The sequence below is a fragment of the Arachis ipaensis genome, chromosome B2 (genome assembly GCF_059453495.1).
Source record: "Arachis ipaensis isolate K30076 ecotype BB chromosome B2, ASM5945349v1, whole genome shotgun sequence".
In the NCBI taxonomy this organism is placed as follows: Eukaryota; Viridiplantae; Streptophyta; class Magnoliopsida; order Fabales; family Fabaceae; genus Arachis; species Arachis ipaensis.
The window spans coordinates 6879142-6895679 of record NC_142437.1 but is presented as its reverse complement, the minus strand read 5'-3'; the positions used below and the strand labels follow the sequence as shown (position 1 = coordinate 6895679).

The 16538-nt window shown below is 34.6% G+C and overlaps 1 protein-coding gene across 13 annotated transcripts; it reads right to left on the bottom strand.

The window, feature by feature from the left end:
• Positions 1-254: 254 nt before the first annotated feature.
• LOC107624537 (protein LATE ELONGATED HYPOCOTYL) lies at positions 255-6934 on the bottom strand. Of its 13 annotated transcripts, none has more exons than XM_016327063.3 (9): positions 6616-6923; positions 6346-6480; positions 6178-6203; positions 5733-5936; positions 5425-5536; positions 5153-5214; positions 2627-2848; positions 1060-2517; positions 255-970 (listed from the first exon to the last, which is right to left on the bottom strand). In XM_016327063.3, the coding sequence occupies exons 4-9, from the start codon at positions 5772-5774 to the stop codon at positions 578-580; spliced, it is 2289 nt and encodes a 762-aa protein (XP_016182549.1). In that variant the 5' UTR covers positions 5775-5936; positions 6178-6203; positions 6346-6480; positions 6616-6923; the 3' UTR covers positions 255-577. The 13 variants fall into 13 exon arrangements, with proteins under 13 accessions (XP_016182549.1, XP_088361028.1, XP_016182552.1 ...); XM_088504902.1 differs by having other exon boundaries at positions 1060-2439; XM_016327066.3 differs by having other exon boundaries at positions 5733-5933.
• Positions 6935-16538: the final 9604 nt, after the last annotated feature.

The window sequence follows — 16538 nt, the reverse complement described above, 5'->3', positions numbered from 1 at the left end:
ATCTTCGGACTATAAACCCCATGAAAACAAGATTTAAGATTGGGATTATGAACCTTACCCTTTCCAAAAAGAAGTCAAACTTAAAACCAAAAGAAAACCACTTTTATCTATATATGTATTTGGTAACGACATCAACGCAAAAGCATACCCTGTTTGAGAAAATTTATTCCAATTCCAAGCAGAGTTTGGAAATAAAATAAAATAAAAAAAGAAAAGAATCAAGAAAACTATAAGGTAAAATCAAGAAAAACGGCTGAATGAAGGATCATAAATTACTTAATGTTCATCAATGCTCAAGTAATACTTAATGTATCTTGTCGAAGTCTATTTAGGGGAGATTTTAACAGCAGTAACATCATCATCATCATCTGTCCAAGGTAGTAAAAGAAAGCATGTAGTAATTTAATATGGTACACACATCTACACGATAAGTTTCGTGAAGATGCAGAATTAGAAAACAAACAATAGGTACACCATAACTGAGGAGGATTAAGAAATTATGATCATGCAATAACCAAAGGTGTAGAGCCTCTTACGTTCTATTGCATAGCATGCATAGGATCATAATCAAACCTCATCAAGTTGAAGCCTCCCCTTCTAAGCGTATTCTCTTTGACCCTTGCTCTTCACCTTGGTTCCCCGTGCTCCCAACCCTGTTCTCCTTGGCCTCCATTGAACATCTTTTGTAAGGTTTGAAGCCGGTCCGACGAGTCTTGAGCTTTCCTTGTCCAAGTCCTATGGTTAGCAGTCCCTCTTCCTCATTATTCTCTATACATGGCATCATTTTCTGAATACCCTCGAAAATAGAACTGCATTTCTTGCTGTCTTGGCCTTCATCCTTGATATCTGTGGTTTGCTTGTTATCCTTGATGCTGTCCATTTCCTGATCCTTGTTTAGCAAATCGGGCGGAGGCGAAAAGCTTTGTGGCAACACCTCTCTGGCAAAGAGAGCCCGAAAGGCCAGTCGCCCCTGGTAATTAAGGTTTCATAAGAAAAAGCAACGTATGCATGCATTGTATTAAAAGAATTTCATGAAAAGAAACTGTGATACAATGTTACCTCCTCGGAGACCTCTTTCCAAGAATCAGTAAGGTTGCTAACACTTCTACTACGACGATTACTAGAGTCAATGGCTAAATTGTTAGCATCAGCTGTTTCAGGCTCTTCCTTCCCTTGCTCATCCTTCTCTAATGCATCAGTCTCCAATTCGCTGCTAGAGGTTGTGTTGGAACCACATGAGGATCGGTCAACTGGTTTTCTACCTTTTGCTTTGTTGGAATCAATGTGCTCGGATATTTCTTTGTTCAACTCTTGATCAGTAGCCTTGGACGGCGAAGCATGTAACTTGGCATCTCCACTCTCCTCAGAATCTGATGAGATATCAACTGGGGACTTAGAAGGTGACTGTTGTGCTTGTTGAGCTTCCGAGCATACAGGATCAAGTGTCTGGTCCTGCTGAGGAGGATTTTGCAGACTATTCTTCTCTTGTTCTGTCTCTGATGTTGGTATTGGTGCCGGTTCTTGTACCGGTGCTGGTGCTGGTGCTTCACCAGTATTCATTGATGGAACTGCAGGCATTGATGTTGGAGGACAAGCAAAAGCAGTATGGAGTGGAGCACACATAGGAAGCAGTCCATGGGCAGCCCACCATGCAGTTGCAGCAGCTACAGTGGCGGCTGCAATAGCCGCCACACTTGGAGGAGAGCCATTCTGTCTGGGTGGAAAACCTCCTTGAGAGCACGTAGGAGAATCTGCTGAAGCTTCTGAATTTGCACAGGGCCAGAAAGTAGCTGCAAAACTTGCGGCAGCATGTGCTGCTGGGTTTTGCAGCAAGGTAGACACAACAAGACTTGAAAATGTGGAAGACATTTGAAGAAATGATTGGTAATCGCCTTGATTATTTTGTATGAAGGGAGGGTAAGGAAGAAATGATTGATGAACAGAAGATCTCTCTGTGTTGTTTTGGCTCTCGCTCGTGTTTGATACGGTTGAATTGGTGAAAAGATTAGGTTGCCCATTAATCCCTCCTAGTGGCTGAAACATAGAATCTTGAAACACCATATCTTGGGATGGATTTGCAGTACTTGTTCTGAGTTTCCCATCAACAACGTGCACAGTAACATGTCTCGGATAATTCTGATTGCCTTGTATCCCATCTATGGTTAGTTCACAGTTAAGACCATCTGTTTTTTCATTTTGAACCAATTTCACTGTATCAGAATTCTCCAAACTGGAGTTTCCATTAGTCTGCTTCCCATCATCTATCTCCAACTTCCGATTTTCAAGTTCAATAGTAACAAAAGATTTATTTGTTCCATCTTTCGCTATTACCTCTTTCACTGAAGGTATAATCTCCCTTAAGCCGCATGAATTTTGCAGTGGCACTGACCACGATATTGAACTCTTGTTTGCTGAAGAAACCGAAGAACATGGTAACTCCTGGAGAAGAGTAAATACTTTAGAGCAGTTCTCATCCTTATTTTCTTTTACATGTGACACTTTGTCTCCATTATGTTTCTATTAAAACAAGGAACAAGATTATTTCGCTAATTGACAAAACTGAAAATAAGTGAATAAATAAACTCTGTGAATAGTGGAATATATAAAACAGGAAGTAAATATTTACCTCTGGGACAGGTTCCTTTTCCAAGTCCAGTGCTTGTTTAGCATGTGAAGATTCAAGAGAACTGAGTTTTCCATCCTTTGCTCCACTATGCAATGATGCGACACCAGCACTGGTCTTCCGAGGATAAGGATTGCTCGGTTTTCTTTTGGGTCGTGGAGGGGGGATTTCTATGTCAAGAGCTTGTCCAATTGGAACACCCTTTGCCTGGGCCTCTTTCTCCAACTGAAAAAGAAAATGTTAACGGTATTCTCAGCAAGTGAAGTCAAACTAAAATCATTTAAAGCACTATGATGTACTAGTGCATTTACTTGGTTCTTGTATGTAGAATTTCCAAAGCACTTTTTGGAAAATATTAATATCTCAAAAGCAGATAATTTCAGTTGTATTCAATTATAAAGCAGAATCAACTATATACACGGTAAATCAAGTACTGCTTTCATTAAAGCTAACAAAAGAAAACATCCAGAAATATTCACCAATTCAATGGGGGAAAATTACCAACGATTATTTATATGGATTTTTGGAATTGGAACTGGTTATGGTTTAATAAAAAGCTTCTATAACTTTTATTATTGATTCTAGACTAGAAAGATGTAGGAAGATATTGGCATTAGGTAACAAAGACAGAAATTGCAATGATGGCAGTAGTTCTATGAAACAAGAATTGTCCATCAACATTTAACACAAATTTACAGCATTCAACTCTTAACATGTGCACAACCACGGCACAGATTCTGATATGGATCAACATCAAAGACATTGATGATTCTAGCCATTAGCATAAACTATTTACTTGGATCCAACAAGTAAGGTGATCAGATTAACCATGCCCTCAAATTTCAGTTCTCAAGTTCTGCTCATTGCAAGAATTTCTACTGGGCAAGTTTGATATCAAGATCTGTTTGAATTCCATGTTAGATAGGGCATCTTCTGTAAAGGATTCCATTTATTCTATGCATTAAAATATCATACATGTATCCGGGAAGTGTGATTGATCAAAAGGGATTCATCCTCCCTAACCAACTGTTTGGAGTTCAATTCTTACTTTGGGCATGGAAATGTTTTAACACTCCAGGCTAGTTATCCCATCCATTGAGGTGCCTAAAAGCCAATGCGGGATTAGTCACCGTGTGCGACGACGGTAAATATCCTAGTCTTGGAGCAAAAAAGATAGCGTATATGCTATCATAATAAATGAAAAAAGGGGGATGGTTTGGCCAAATAATCATAGCCAAACCATCCCCCTCATTGATCTGAGCAAATACTTTTTCCAAAAAGAGAGGATACAGAGAGACCATTTAGCTATGTACTGTCGAGTTTTGAACTACCAATAAGCATTTCCATTTAACTTACAGAACTCACTACCAAGATACATACATTTGAGTTCTCCAAATATATTTGCGTGAGGATCAATCATTATGAAGCATGGAACGGAGCAGAACTCTAGTATCTTTGGCTCTTTTGGCACTCTTTTCAAGAAGAGGTAAAACTTGAATGCTTTCAATCTTTCTGCATTCTGCAATTCTTGAGTAAACTACTTGTTATTGTTATTAACATATAATTTATTTTCCAAACATTCACTATCTGTACTCATATAGAAATCAATTGTTCTCTCACTAATCACCACCACATTGTGGAAGCTGGCAGCTTCCAAATTCTCACACTGCTCACGCATCCAAGCGCTGAGCTTCATATTTCTATTTCTAGAAAAGAGCAGATACAATGAACTCCAGAAAAAGAAAACTACCAGACTCTACTGTATCAAAGCAACCAAGCAGCTCAACTAGACATGGTTCACTGTCATACTTTCCATTTTACCAGGAACACCAGCTTTGGATCTCTTTTTCTTTTTGACAGGAGCTTGGACATTCATGCATAGTTACTAAAAATATTCACTTAGGGAGTTTCATCCTGATAAAGAAATAAGTTTACATGGAATTGAGATGAAAGTTTTACTATCATCTCCTATGCAAAGCAGTCACTTGCATAACACATGTAGTCTTGGATTAGTTCATTGAGTTTGAGCGGTTCTATTCGACCTGAGAGTTTGAGATATGGATTTGAAGAAAAATATTCCAAGTTAAAAATAACACACATTTCTTTATCATAAGCAGGCTTATATCTGCTGCGTAAATGATTCTCCTTTCATGAACCAATGACCAATTTAATTTGTCCATTGTTGTTACTTAAAGTCTCATCATTTAAAATCAACCCAGTAAGCCCTTTGACAGATGCTACCAATGTTTTCAAGAAATATAATACAAGTTTTATTTTTGAATAAGCACTATGGTTTCCAGCGCATTGAGTATATTATAACCAGAGAGAATTTAGTTAGAAACTACTATGAGATCCTAATATAGTTTGCAGTGTACCAGTTCAGTTACAGAACTATCATGAACTCTGCAAGAGAATTTTTATTGATTAAAGCAAATCAAAACTCATAGATAAATCAACATCTCAAATAAAACATAAATTCAAATAAAGTAATAAAATATTTTAAGCCAAGGTGAGAAGGTGCCCATCAACCTTTGTAAAGAACTTCTGCGCATGGCTCCTGATCTGCACGGCAGTTTTTGTTCCAATATGCTCTGCACAGCAGAAATAAAGCAGCAAAAAGGGGCAGGCCATGGGAGAAACCAAAAAAGGAGGATCCAAAATTAGAGTTAATCAAATATAGATATAATTCATGTCATTTTCTGATATGGTAGCTCATAGATACATATCTCAGATCTGCATATGAATCTGAATAAATGAACAAGAGAAAACATCTGAGTATTGACATAAACACACACTCTTACCTTCTATTCGCTGCCATGCCCGCCCATGGAGCTTCAAAGCTTCTAGAAATCGGTTATGCTCCTCCTCTGTCCATCGTTCTCTTTGCTTGGTGATTGTATAAGGTTTCCTAGTCTGCAATTGCCAGTAAACTACTCAGGGTGTGTTTGATTTACAGTTCCCCTCATTAGGCCTAACAGAAAAACATAGTTTTTTCCCCACTTCTGTTCCAACCATGATTTGAGAATTAAAGTCACTTCTAAAATACTAACATTCAATATCTTTATCATTCCTCTAACAAGGAAATCTATCAATCAATCAATAACCTAACCTTAATAACCACTTCCTCTCCAGAGGAGTACGCGTCCATCATAGGACGTGAGCAGCTAGCGCTGCTTCAGATCCTCCCTGACGAGTAGCGGATAATAGGAAAACCTCCTTCCATTATTGGTGAGACGAAACAACACAGTGAATAGTAAAGCCGTGGTGGTAGTGAAACTAATGAGGATATGATGACAAGATGACTCTATCTCTGCTGCAAAAGAAACAAAGCGAGAACAGTAGTAGGAAGGGATCCATCTCTCTATATGTATCAGCACCAATAAACCATTCATTCAATTCATTACAAGTTCTCAAATTAAAAATAATAATAATACACAGCCAAACCAGAACCAACAGAGGAAAACAACAGTTAATCAAAATTTCAAGAATCAACCGCAACAGAGAGACGCTTCTCCCAATGAATAAAAGTAAATTTCCTTAATCAGAATCCTCACCAAAACGAACTTGAGAGCGCCAAAACCTTTCAAAAGAATGCGGAAACAAGAAAGGGAAACTACTATTAGTACAGCAACCGATAAATTCAACTCACGGCAACAGCAACAAAATCTATAATCCATCTTTCACTTCATATAAATCACTATAAATATATAATAGATGAATACTTCACTATCCACTGCAAAATTTTCCAACACCTCCTGTTTGGTTGCCGAGAAAAAAATTGGAAAAAATCTTAATCCCAAAGCAACTCGAAATTCAGCTCAACAGAAACGAGCTGAGTTGAGTGAAGTGAGAGCACCCTGCCACATCCAAATCCAAAGGTAAACTTGAATCGAAGTTCGGTGATTGAATTTTGAATTTTCTCGGTAACCAAACAGAAACTAATCACAAGATTTCTCAAACAAAAAACAAAGGAAAATCGAATATTAATTTACCTCTTAAAAAAGCCATAGCAACGAAACAGCACATCGATCATGCAACTCGAGCTAGCTCACCGTCACCGGACACTCGCCGGAGGACTCATTTCTGGCTATAACGAATCGGAGATCGGAAAAGTCCAAAACGAAACCAAAAAAAATCGCAAAAAAAAAAAATATTTTGCGAAATTCGAAAATCCGAGAAGGAAAGAGAGGTTTCTCTTCAACTGAAAACAGAAACTGTATCAGAAAATGCAAAACAGAAAAACTGAAAGTGAAGCTGAAGCTGAAGCTTGCAACAGAGTGTTTAACCGCAACTTGCAATCTCAGCCACTATAATTTCTTGTGGATTTATTTTTTTTAATTTTATTTCCATTTTTTCTTCGTTATTATTTGAGGCTGCAACGCGTCAGCTTATAGGAACGTTACACGTGGCGAAAACTTACTGGCGCTTCTCACTGATGCTTACCTTTGCACTTTTTCCCAATTTTTTTCACTTTGTTTTTTTTTTTAATAATTTAATTTCGAGCCTTTTTCTCATCCACAAATTTCGTTGCTGAGGCTTCGGGTCCGTAAAAGTGTAGCCAGCTGTGACGATGGGGTCTACTGATTACGTGGCGGTATTGACCGGATGTAGCAAGTTACCGTGTGGCGTTTGTGGTATTATATTCTGCCAGCGTGGAGTGATGCACTTTGTAAACAGACACGTGGCGGTTTGTTTGTGCTTTTATTGGTGCACGTTCGATGGGTGCTTGGGGTGGACACGTGCACGCTTGGAATGTAAAATGCGATGCGAACCTGTACGGTTCTTCCTGTCCTTGAGTTCTTAATAATTAATAGACTTACTAATTTATATATAAAAAATAAAAAATAAAAAATTGAAAAAGTGCTGGTTTGAAATATTGAATAAGTATTCTTCAGTAAACCCTTGTTTAAAAGTATGAAAAAAAATTATATATAAAACAGTTTTACAGATACATCTAATAAAATAATATTATATTAATAAAAATTAATTATATTCTATATTAAATATGGATCAAAATTAAACTCTAAAAAAAATTTAAAGATTTATCAACATTATTGAACTTCTTATTACTAGAATCATAACCAATACATTTAAGACAATATTAGCCAAATACTTCTTTTTATTATTTTTTGAACAATAGCAGATGAGATAAAAAGTAAGTTTCTTTTTAATTTTGAAAATAAAAAGATTCATGACTTGTCCAATAATTTCCCTTTGGAAGAAAGCTACCATATTAATATTTTCATATATATTTGTTCTAAAGGATTAATACGTCACGTTTTTATAATAAAATTAGTGTATGTTCTTTTTTTTTTTCACTAGATAAAACATAAAAATATATAAAATTTTTTATTAAAAAATTAAACAAAAAATATATAATAATTATTACTATAAATATTTTATAAAGTTATAATTAAAAACAAAGTTTAACGATTTTAATGTTAAAAATATTAAAAATAATTAGGGATAAGTATTATTTTGATCCCTAATGTTGAGAGTCAGAATTGAAACCGTCCCAACGTAATTTTTTATTTAGAATTATCCTTAACATTTTTTTTTGTATTAAGATCGTTCTTTTTAATAAAATTTTTTATTTTATTCCTAAAATACCCCAATTTTAATAAAAAAAATTATAAAATTTTAAAAAAAATAAAAGAAAAGAACGCGTTGGGGGGGGGGAGGAGGGGAAGGATCGAAAAGGGTACACGAAGAGGGGAGGAAAAGGGTAAAAGGGAAGGGGAAGGGGAAGGGGAAGGGGGAGGGGGGACGGCACGGGCGAAACTTGGAGCTGCCGTCGCTGTCACCAAAAGAAAGAAGAAAGGAAAGAGGAGCTGCGACGGGGGAGAAGAGAAAAGGGAAAGGAGATGCGCCAGCGCTGCTAGGGCTCGTCGCCGCCATCACGTCGTCATCAGGAGACTACACCGCTGAGCCGTCGCCGCCGATTCGACCACGAGCTGCCGTTGGGGAAGCGCCGGTGGTTCTGCTTCGACTTCTGCATCTGCTTCTTCTTCTGAATATGCTTCTTCTTCTGCTTCGACTTCTGCATCTGCTTCTTCTTCTGCATCTGCTTCTTCTTCTTCTTGCTTCGGCTTTTGCTCCTTGTTTTGGTCTCTGCTTTCTGCTTCTGCTTCTACTTTTAATTTTGATTTTGATTTGTTGTTTTCTGATTTTATTGTTGTTGTGTGTTGATTTGTTGAATTTGTGTTGATTTCATTGATGTTGTTATTCTTGATGGTGGTGGTGCTGGTGGTGGAGGCAAAGGTGCTGGTGGTGGTGGAGGGTATTTTTGTCTGAAAAAAATTAAAAGGACGATTTTAATACGAAGAAAATGTTAAGGATGATTTTAAATCAAAAATTACATTGGGGACGGTTTCGATTCTGACCCTCAACGTTAGGGACCAAAACAATACTTATCCCAAATAATTAATATTTGTCTTAGGTAATTTTTGATTGGTTGATCAGGCTTTTCACTCGTTCATTTAAGTAAGTATTAGGATTCGAATTTCATCTTTTGTGTGTAGTAATCTATTGATTAGTAACAGATCCATAAATAGAGTTTTAATTCACGGTAGATTGATTCTCAACCTGTCAAGTTGAAAAATACCGTAAAAAAAATAGTATTTATTTTTAAAGTTTGTTGAGTTGGAAAATACCATAAAAAATAGTATTTATCTTTAAAGCAGATCAATTTCTCATCGATAGCAATACTTATAAATATTTGTCTTTGTTGAAATTTACCTGAGACATTTTTATTTGTTGGTATCATATTAATTCTTAAAATTAAAATAATATGATCAATGTTGTTACTTATTAAAACTTCACATTTTATGACTTGATTTATAGGCCTCCAAACTTATAAACTTTTGCTATCACAAAAGCTATTGAATTGGTTAATATTCTTTGATAATATTACTGGAACTAGGATTGGAAGTGAGTTAAGTTAGCTCATGAGCCAGGAGCTCGACTCGTTAATAGCACGATAAGCTGAACTTGTAAACTGGTGAGCCGGACTTGAACCTAAGATTGAGCTCATAAATTAAATAAGCCAAACTTGAGTTTAGATAAACTCAATTGCTTAGCTCGTAAACTGGTTTGATGATATATATATAGTTATTTAAAATTTTATATTTATTTTTTATATATAATTTTGATGTAGAACATAAATAAAAAATTTATAATTGATAGATAGACAATACATAAAATTGATCTTTTTTAATATTTAAAATATATAAGTTATAATTTATTGATATAGAATTATAGATTATGTTCCTGTTATTTGAGACAGCTCGTGAGCTTTTGATGAACCGAGTTTGAGTTTAAAAAATAGACTCGATTATTAACGAGCCGAACCGCGAGCTAAGCTCAATTTTTGTGAGTCGATTGGTCGAGTTTGAGCTTGGTCTAGCTCGGCTCGGCTCACTTCTAATTCCAACCTTAACTAGAAGACTATCGTTGATCATATTATCCTACAATATAATGTGTAAAGTAATTTTTTATTTTAAAATTAATTCTAGCTAATGAGATAAAATTAAAAGTAAATTTTTTAATTTCTTACTCAAATTTAAATTTAAATTCTGAATTGATTAACAATTTACTCTTTTTTGTAATTTTAATAATAAAAACAAAATTAGTTAAGTATAAAATATTTAGTAATTAGTTTATATAATTAATTCATTATAATCGATTGGATTTAATAAATTAAAAAATTAAAAAATATTTTTAAAAGTATGTCACGTCAGTTTTATTATTAAGTGTATTTTTTTGGGCAATTTACTTAAATCAATAAGAGTAATGTTAGGGGGCCATCAACTTTTATGATTTGTAACCATCAAATAGCCATCAATGATGGTTTTAATGGTGTGAGATTGGTTTGAAATTTCATCCAATGGCTCATTTTTCTTTGATGGTTACATACTGGTCAGAATTTAATAAAGTTGCTGGCCTCCTAGACTTTTTCAATAAATAAAGTGAAGGAAGAATTTACCTGATTGCACATCTCTAAAAATGAAGACGCAAATACATTTTTTTCATGAATTTATAGAAACCGCTGCTGACAGTAGCAGATTAGAGGAGATCATAAACCGCTACTGGCAGCCAGGTTTACGTGTATTGGGTGGTGAACAGAAACCGCTATAGGCAGCAGCGGTTTCTGTAGAAGGAGTTATGAGCATAAACCGCTACATGAGTAGCGGTTTATGTGTAATGCAGCGTGAACGTAAACCACTGGAGCGGTTTCCGTGTAATGTATTGTATGCATATGGTGTTTGGCTATGTATAAATGCCATTTTTTCACAAATAGATGGTGAATAGAGTTTTTTAACTCTAGTGCATTGCTCTGAAAAAATTAAAAAAAGTAAAAGACACAAATAGAAAACCGCTTAGTCTTTTTATCTAGTCGTCGATTGGCAGAGATAAAAAATAGAATTAAGTGTGTGTGGGATAAGATGGGTAAAGAAATTGTTTTACAAGAATATTGAATAATTATGTTGATAATAAATTTTGTGTTCCATGTTTATTGTGATATTATTTTTAAAGACAAAAAAAATAGGCTATGGATTCCTTGCTCCTACATTTTTGTAGGTTTATCATTAACCATCATAAAAATAATTACAAAATGTACCCCGTTTTTTTTTTTTTTTTTGAAAAATTGACTAATTAGATTTTGACCCCTTTAACTTTTGTTATTTATATTTTTTTCTTTTTTCTTTTAGTTTCATATTCAAAAGAAAAGAGAGGTCTGCTAGGGTTTATAGATTGGAAAACCTAACTCTGCCCTCCCCTTTCTCACCAAACCCTATCGCTATGCCCTCCAATCTCAGTTCGCTGCAGTAGCCCGGACGCAAAATTCTCTTGCCGCATCACTCAGTGAGCTCTCACATTCACCGTACTATTCTCAATTTCACTGTATCCTTTTTGTTTTCGCATGTTTGATGTTGCTTCCTGTTCGTTTAGGTTTCATCCCTGCGTCCGCCGCCACTCCCTGCTTCTGCCGCCGCCACGCAGGACTCTGCCTAAACGCTTGGAGGTTAGTTAATCATTATGCCTTTTCAATTCACAGTTGACCAGTATATTTATTTTTATGTTGATATGTGATTTTACTCTATGGTATTCCTGTGAAATTTTTTTATGAATATTCAAGTGGGTTACCACCGTCTTATGTTTCAAGTGGGTTACTCTATGGTATTGCTATTAGAGGCTGTTGTTTCTTTCTTTTTTGTGTCACGAATTTCAGCGGCTAGATGCGAATCAGAGAAACTATACGGAAATAAAGTTGCACCTTGGTAACAGCTATAACTTTAGAACTAGTGGTAATAACTCATTCCAAAGTGCTTGTTCCAAGTTGCACCCTTACTAACCACTATTGCTTTCTATTGGCATCAAAGTGCTCTTAAACTTGCAGTCTTCTATCATAGTTAATCGACAATTGGAATAAGGCAATACAGCTTAAAATTTATATATATCCAAACACACCAAGGCATTCTATCAAACAGTTAAGGTGCAATTAAGAAACAACTTTAAGATGAGAAATTGAGAATAGAGAAATGAAAAAGACAATTCAGTTTAGAATGTTATGTTACTGGGATTACCTGAGAATTTCAATAGATTCCTATGGCAAATATGAGGATCCAGAGGAGCCTGTGGGTTGGGTCTGCTACTTCACCGTCAACGAAGAGGAACGGAGGCACCAAAGCGCGACATCAGCGACGGTAACCTGGCGGCTTTGGACAAGGCAACGATAACCCAGCAACGACGAAGCTTTCACTCCGGCAACGATGGGATCTTCGAGCTCAACTGCAGCGAAGAGGAACGGGTGGAACGAAGCAGAAGGGGAAATTGCACTGCCTACTTTTTTTTGGTGGAATTGCACTGCCTACTTTTTTTTTGTTTTGTTGTGGTTTTTAGTCACTTGATAAGAATTAAACTTGTATTTTGCTGCTTCATGTTAATGCCTTCTGAATTTCGATTATTTTTTATTATCCTATGTTATGTAGGAACAAATGTGTTGAGAAAGGAAACTGGTCATTCAAACTCTGGATTGCTGTGGGGGATTAACAGTCAAGCCTTTAATATTGCTCCTTTTTATTACAAAGAGAAGTGGAACATTTACTATGAACTTTTTAGCTTTTGATTTGAGTTTATGTTTTAGTTATTAGCACATGAAAAGAAAAACCGAAGTTGTTGATGTAATGGGTTTAACTTGCTGAAGTCTGTAATGTAGAAGACTACTTAGAACTTATGTTTGATTGATGTAATTAGAATTTAGCACAGGATGTTGCTATTGTGCCCCGTTTTTGATTGGCTCGCTGTTGTATCATTTTTTTTTCCACTTTTTTGTTTTGGGTGTTTTGTTTCCCTAACATATTGTTAATATACTAGTTAAGCATGCAAATATTGTGTATGATGTAGAGAGCTAACCATTCTATTAAGGTAATCACTCAAAGCTGTAGAAGTTGTATATAATATTGTCTTGTAAATTTTTTATTTTTTGGGTGGGGTTTAGTCATGTTTTGTATTTCATGATGTCATGTAAATATATTTTTTTGGGGGTTTTGATTCATGTAAATATTGATATTTCTTTTTTTTAAATAAAGGTCCAATCCAGCTCAAGTTCTGATTTGTTTTCTTATCTTGTTATTTATGTTAGTGAAATGGAATCCATATGTTTAGATTTTGAGGGCTTCATTGTGTTTATGTCTGTTGTCACACTCACTTCCTGACTCTTCAGGAAATATAGTTTAGTAAGAAAGTCCATTAACTTTTGATTTTTTTTCTCATCTATTTTGTATCCTCATCTTAAAGCATTAGAGATTTAGAGTTGTAAATCTTGTTTTCATATGTCCGTTTTCATGAAATATATTTTTTGTAGAGTCCATTTAAATTCATTCAGATAATTGCCCAAGGCAATTTTTGATGCCCCTAAAATTAACATCATGGACAGAATCCACCTATCTCCTCTTAATGGAGGATTCCCCCATAATGAAACAGGTGTAAGAAAAATTACAAATAAAACAAAATGTTTTGAAAATTCTGTGTTTCATTGTGCGTGTTGATGATTGTTATTAATATTGCCAAAAAGCACAATTTTGGTATAGGTTTAAAAAAACCTTTATCACATTGTTCCTTACCCCCAACCTTCTACAAAAGATGTTAAGTAATGGTGAAGCGTCTTTCAGGGTTGGGGTTAGTGTCTTGGAAGAAGAAATAAGAACATTTTACTTGTAATTTTATAGCATGTTAGTTTTGACTTTTGAACAATGTAGGTCATCTTTGCATAATTGCATGTAACGTGAACATTCTTATTTATTCTCCCAAGATATAATCTGACTTTACCACAATTAAATTTATAAAATATCAATAATTGTTTAGCATGTCTACCATCAAGTCTTGGCGATTTGAATTTCCATTTTTTTTAAATCAAGCCAAGGTATACTGGTAATCAATTATTTAGTTAAAAAAATTGTATAAATTAATATATATAAAAATAATTATCAATTAATATATAAATATATAGTGGTTGAGTGAATAATTAATGTTTTGTAACCGATAATGTAAAGGGAACTAGTAATATAGAATTGTAAAACATAGAAGGATAAATTAGTGTAAATAACTTGTGAAACATAGCTTAGTATTTTGTCTTTCAAGAAAATATTAAAAATATCTAAAAAGATAACTTTTCATTCCCAAAAATGTCTTCATGCTCTGCTTCCACCTTGGTCTTATATTGCCAAGCATTTTCTTGTATTACGAGACACAAATCGTTGTACTCCTCTAAAACCAGATCCACGGCAAGTCTCATTTGTGTGGAGTCGTTAATCTGCTTAAAGCACCAACGATATAATTCTAATTAGAAGTTTGTTGGAAAAATTATTTTAAAAATACTTTCTTATAAATATGACCTGAATATTGAAGTCATCTTGTAAAGTACATTCTCTCATCCAACCGGTCACCCAAACTCCGCTATCATTCCTATGATAAAAAGCATTCAACAAATAGTTATTATATACATATAAGATATAATCTATTGAACGATTTATGATATTTAAAAAATATATATATAATATTAGACTTACGATCTATTTTTTTGAGTGGGTAGGCCAAAAGGTGTCATAGGCCAAAAAGTGGAGCAATCTACAACTTTAGACTTATCATCGGCAAAAATATGATCATCTAACATCGCTTCTAAATAAGTTGCCTGTACAAGAGTGAATTCATGACAAAAAAAGAAGAAGAGTGAATTGTAATTAATTTAAATTGACTAAGAGTACTAGTTACAACAAATGGTTATTTAATTTGTTAAGTGATTCTAGATGATTGAGTACTGGTTTAGAACAAATAATTACCACTTTAATTGCGTTCTTTTTGCGTTGCTGATGTTTTTCGACACAAGGCAGTGAATCCAATATGATTAGACGACGACTCGTAAAGTCGACAATGACCAAATACCAATGTTGTTCCTCACAGATAGGGATAAAAACCTGCGATAAACATTAAACCATTATAAACACTAAAAAAAATTTTAGTCATATTAATGGGAAACAAATTGGTCACTTGTACCCTAGCGACGTGGCTAATTTTGAGTGAAATATATGCTCCAAGGAAATCAGAGATAACCTCAGCCGGTGTGTATTTGTTGCTTAAAGCATATCGCTGCATACAAAAAAATTTGTTAAATGAAAATATGTCTTCAATTTAACAACTATTTTTGAATTGATAATTTAATTATACACTTTACTCGTGTGAGTACATAACATGGTTTAGTCTAGAAAAAAGAACTTTCTTATAAATTAGTATATCCACTCAAACTATTAGACAGAAAAAATTAACTAATAATTTAAAGATATTATAGGGATAACTTTACTGCAAAATGTTCAGGCATGAACCAGCAAATTGGATCTTCATTCCTACGTCGAAATACATGTGTCATCATAAGTGCCACCAGATTTATAACCTACAATATATTAAAATTATATGTAAAACATGTTTATATGTAAATAGAGGCTTAAAAATATAATTACAAGAAATTGTATAACATGCATTGACCTCTATACTTACTCATGATTCGACACATCTCTCCGGCACAAGACATCTAAATATACTTCTATAACCTTTTTCATCTGAGATTACCAACTCTTCAGAACTGCCAAAATCATAAAGTGATTAGTTGGAAGAATCATAGAATTTCTACACCATTACATTATACACATAATCATTAACCACACGTACGGATCTAACGTTTCCGAAAAAATATAGGCTGCAACAGCGGCTTGAGAATCGGTTAACATCATCGAAGCAGTAGGTTCAAATGCAATAAGTGTCCACCACTGCTCATAAAAAAAATAGTTTCAAGGTAACAATAAAAAATAAGGAAAAAAGAAAAAAAGAAACGAAAGAAGAAAAAAATTAGGGTTACCTTTGGCAATACAGCTCCTACTCTAACATGTGGTTGTCCATTAGGTAAAGTTGAAGCTTCACGAGTAATATCCAAGTGGAATAACTTCTTGGGTTGAATTGGCATGATACCAGTAAGATCACTAGTTTTTGTACTTTCCGAAGAATGCATAACTACAGTAGGATCCAACATCGAACTACTATTTGTGGAAGTTTTCTGTTGTGCCATGATCAAATCAATTTTTTGGTGTAGAACATGAATGACCGATTCTAAATTTTTTATTCTTTTTGTTATATCGTTAAACATACTCTTGAATTGCGTATTTTTTATTGGAGCCATCTTCTACTACTCACTCAGATAGTATTTTGTCTTGTACGGTACCATATAACCCCTTAAGATGAATATATAGCGAATTCGGTTATATTAAGAGAATGATGCGATTGCTTTCAAGTGCGCGATTGTACTTATAATGCAAGAAACGTAGGGGCAAAAATATAAAAATTAACATCACAATCACAAGTAGTT

What these genes read in the sequence shown, in the direction of transcription:
- LOC107624537 (XM_016327039.3), bottom strand. Translation starts at nt 5,774, where the DNA reads ATGATGGACGCGTACTCCTCTGGAGAGGAAGTGGTTATTAAG. An exon ending in CGCAGAAGTTCTTTACAAAG is followed by an intron (nt 2,849 to 5,152) that starts GTTGATGGGCAC and finishes TTTCTTTTTCAG; the next exon opens with TTGGAGAAAGAGGCCCAGGC. An exon ending in AAAAGGAACCTGTCCCAGAG is followed by an intron (nt 2,518 to 2,626) that starts GTAAATATTTAC and finishes TTGTTTTAATAG; the next exon opens with AAACATAATGGAGACAAAGT.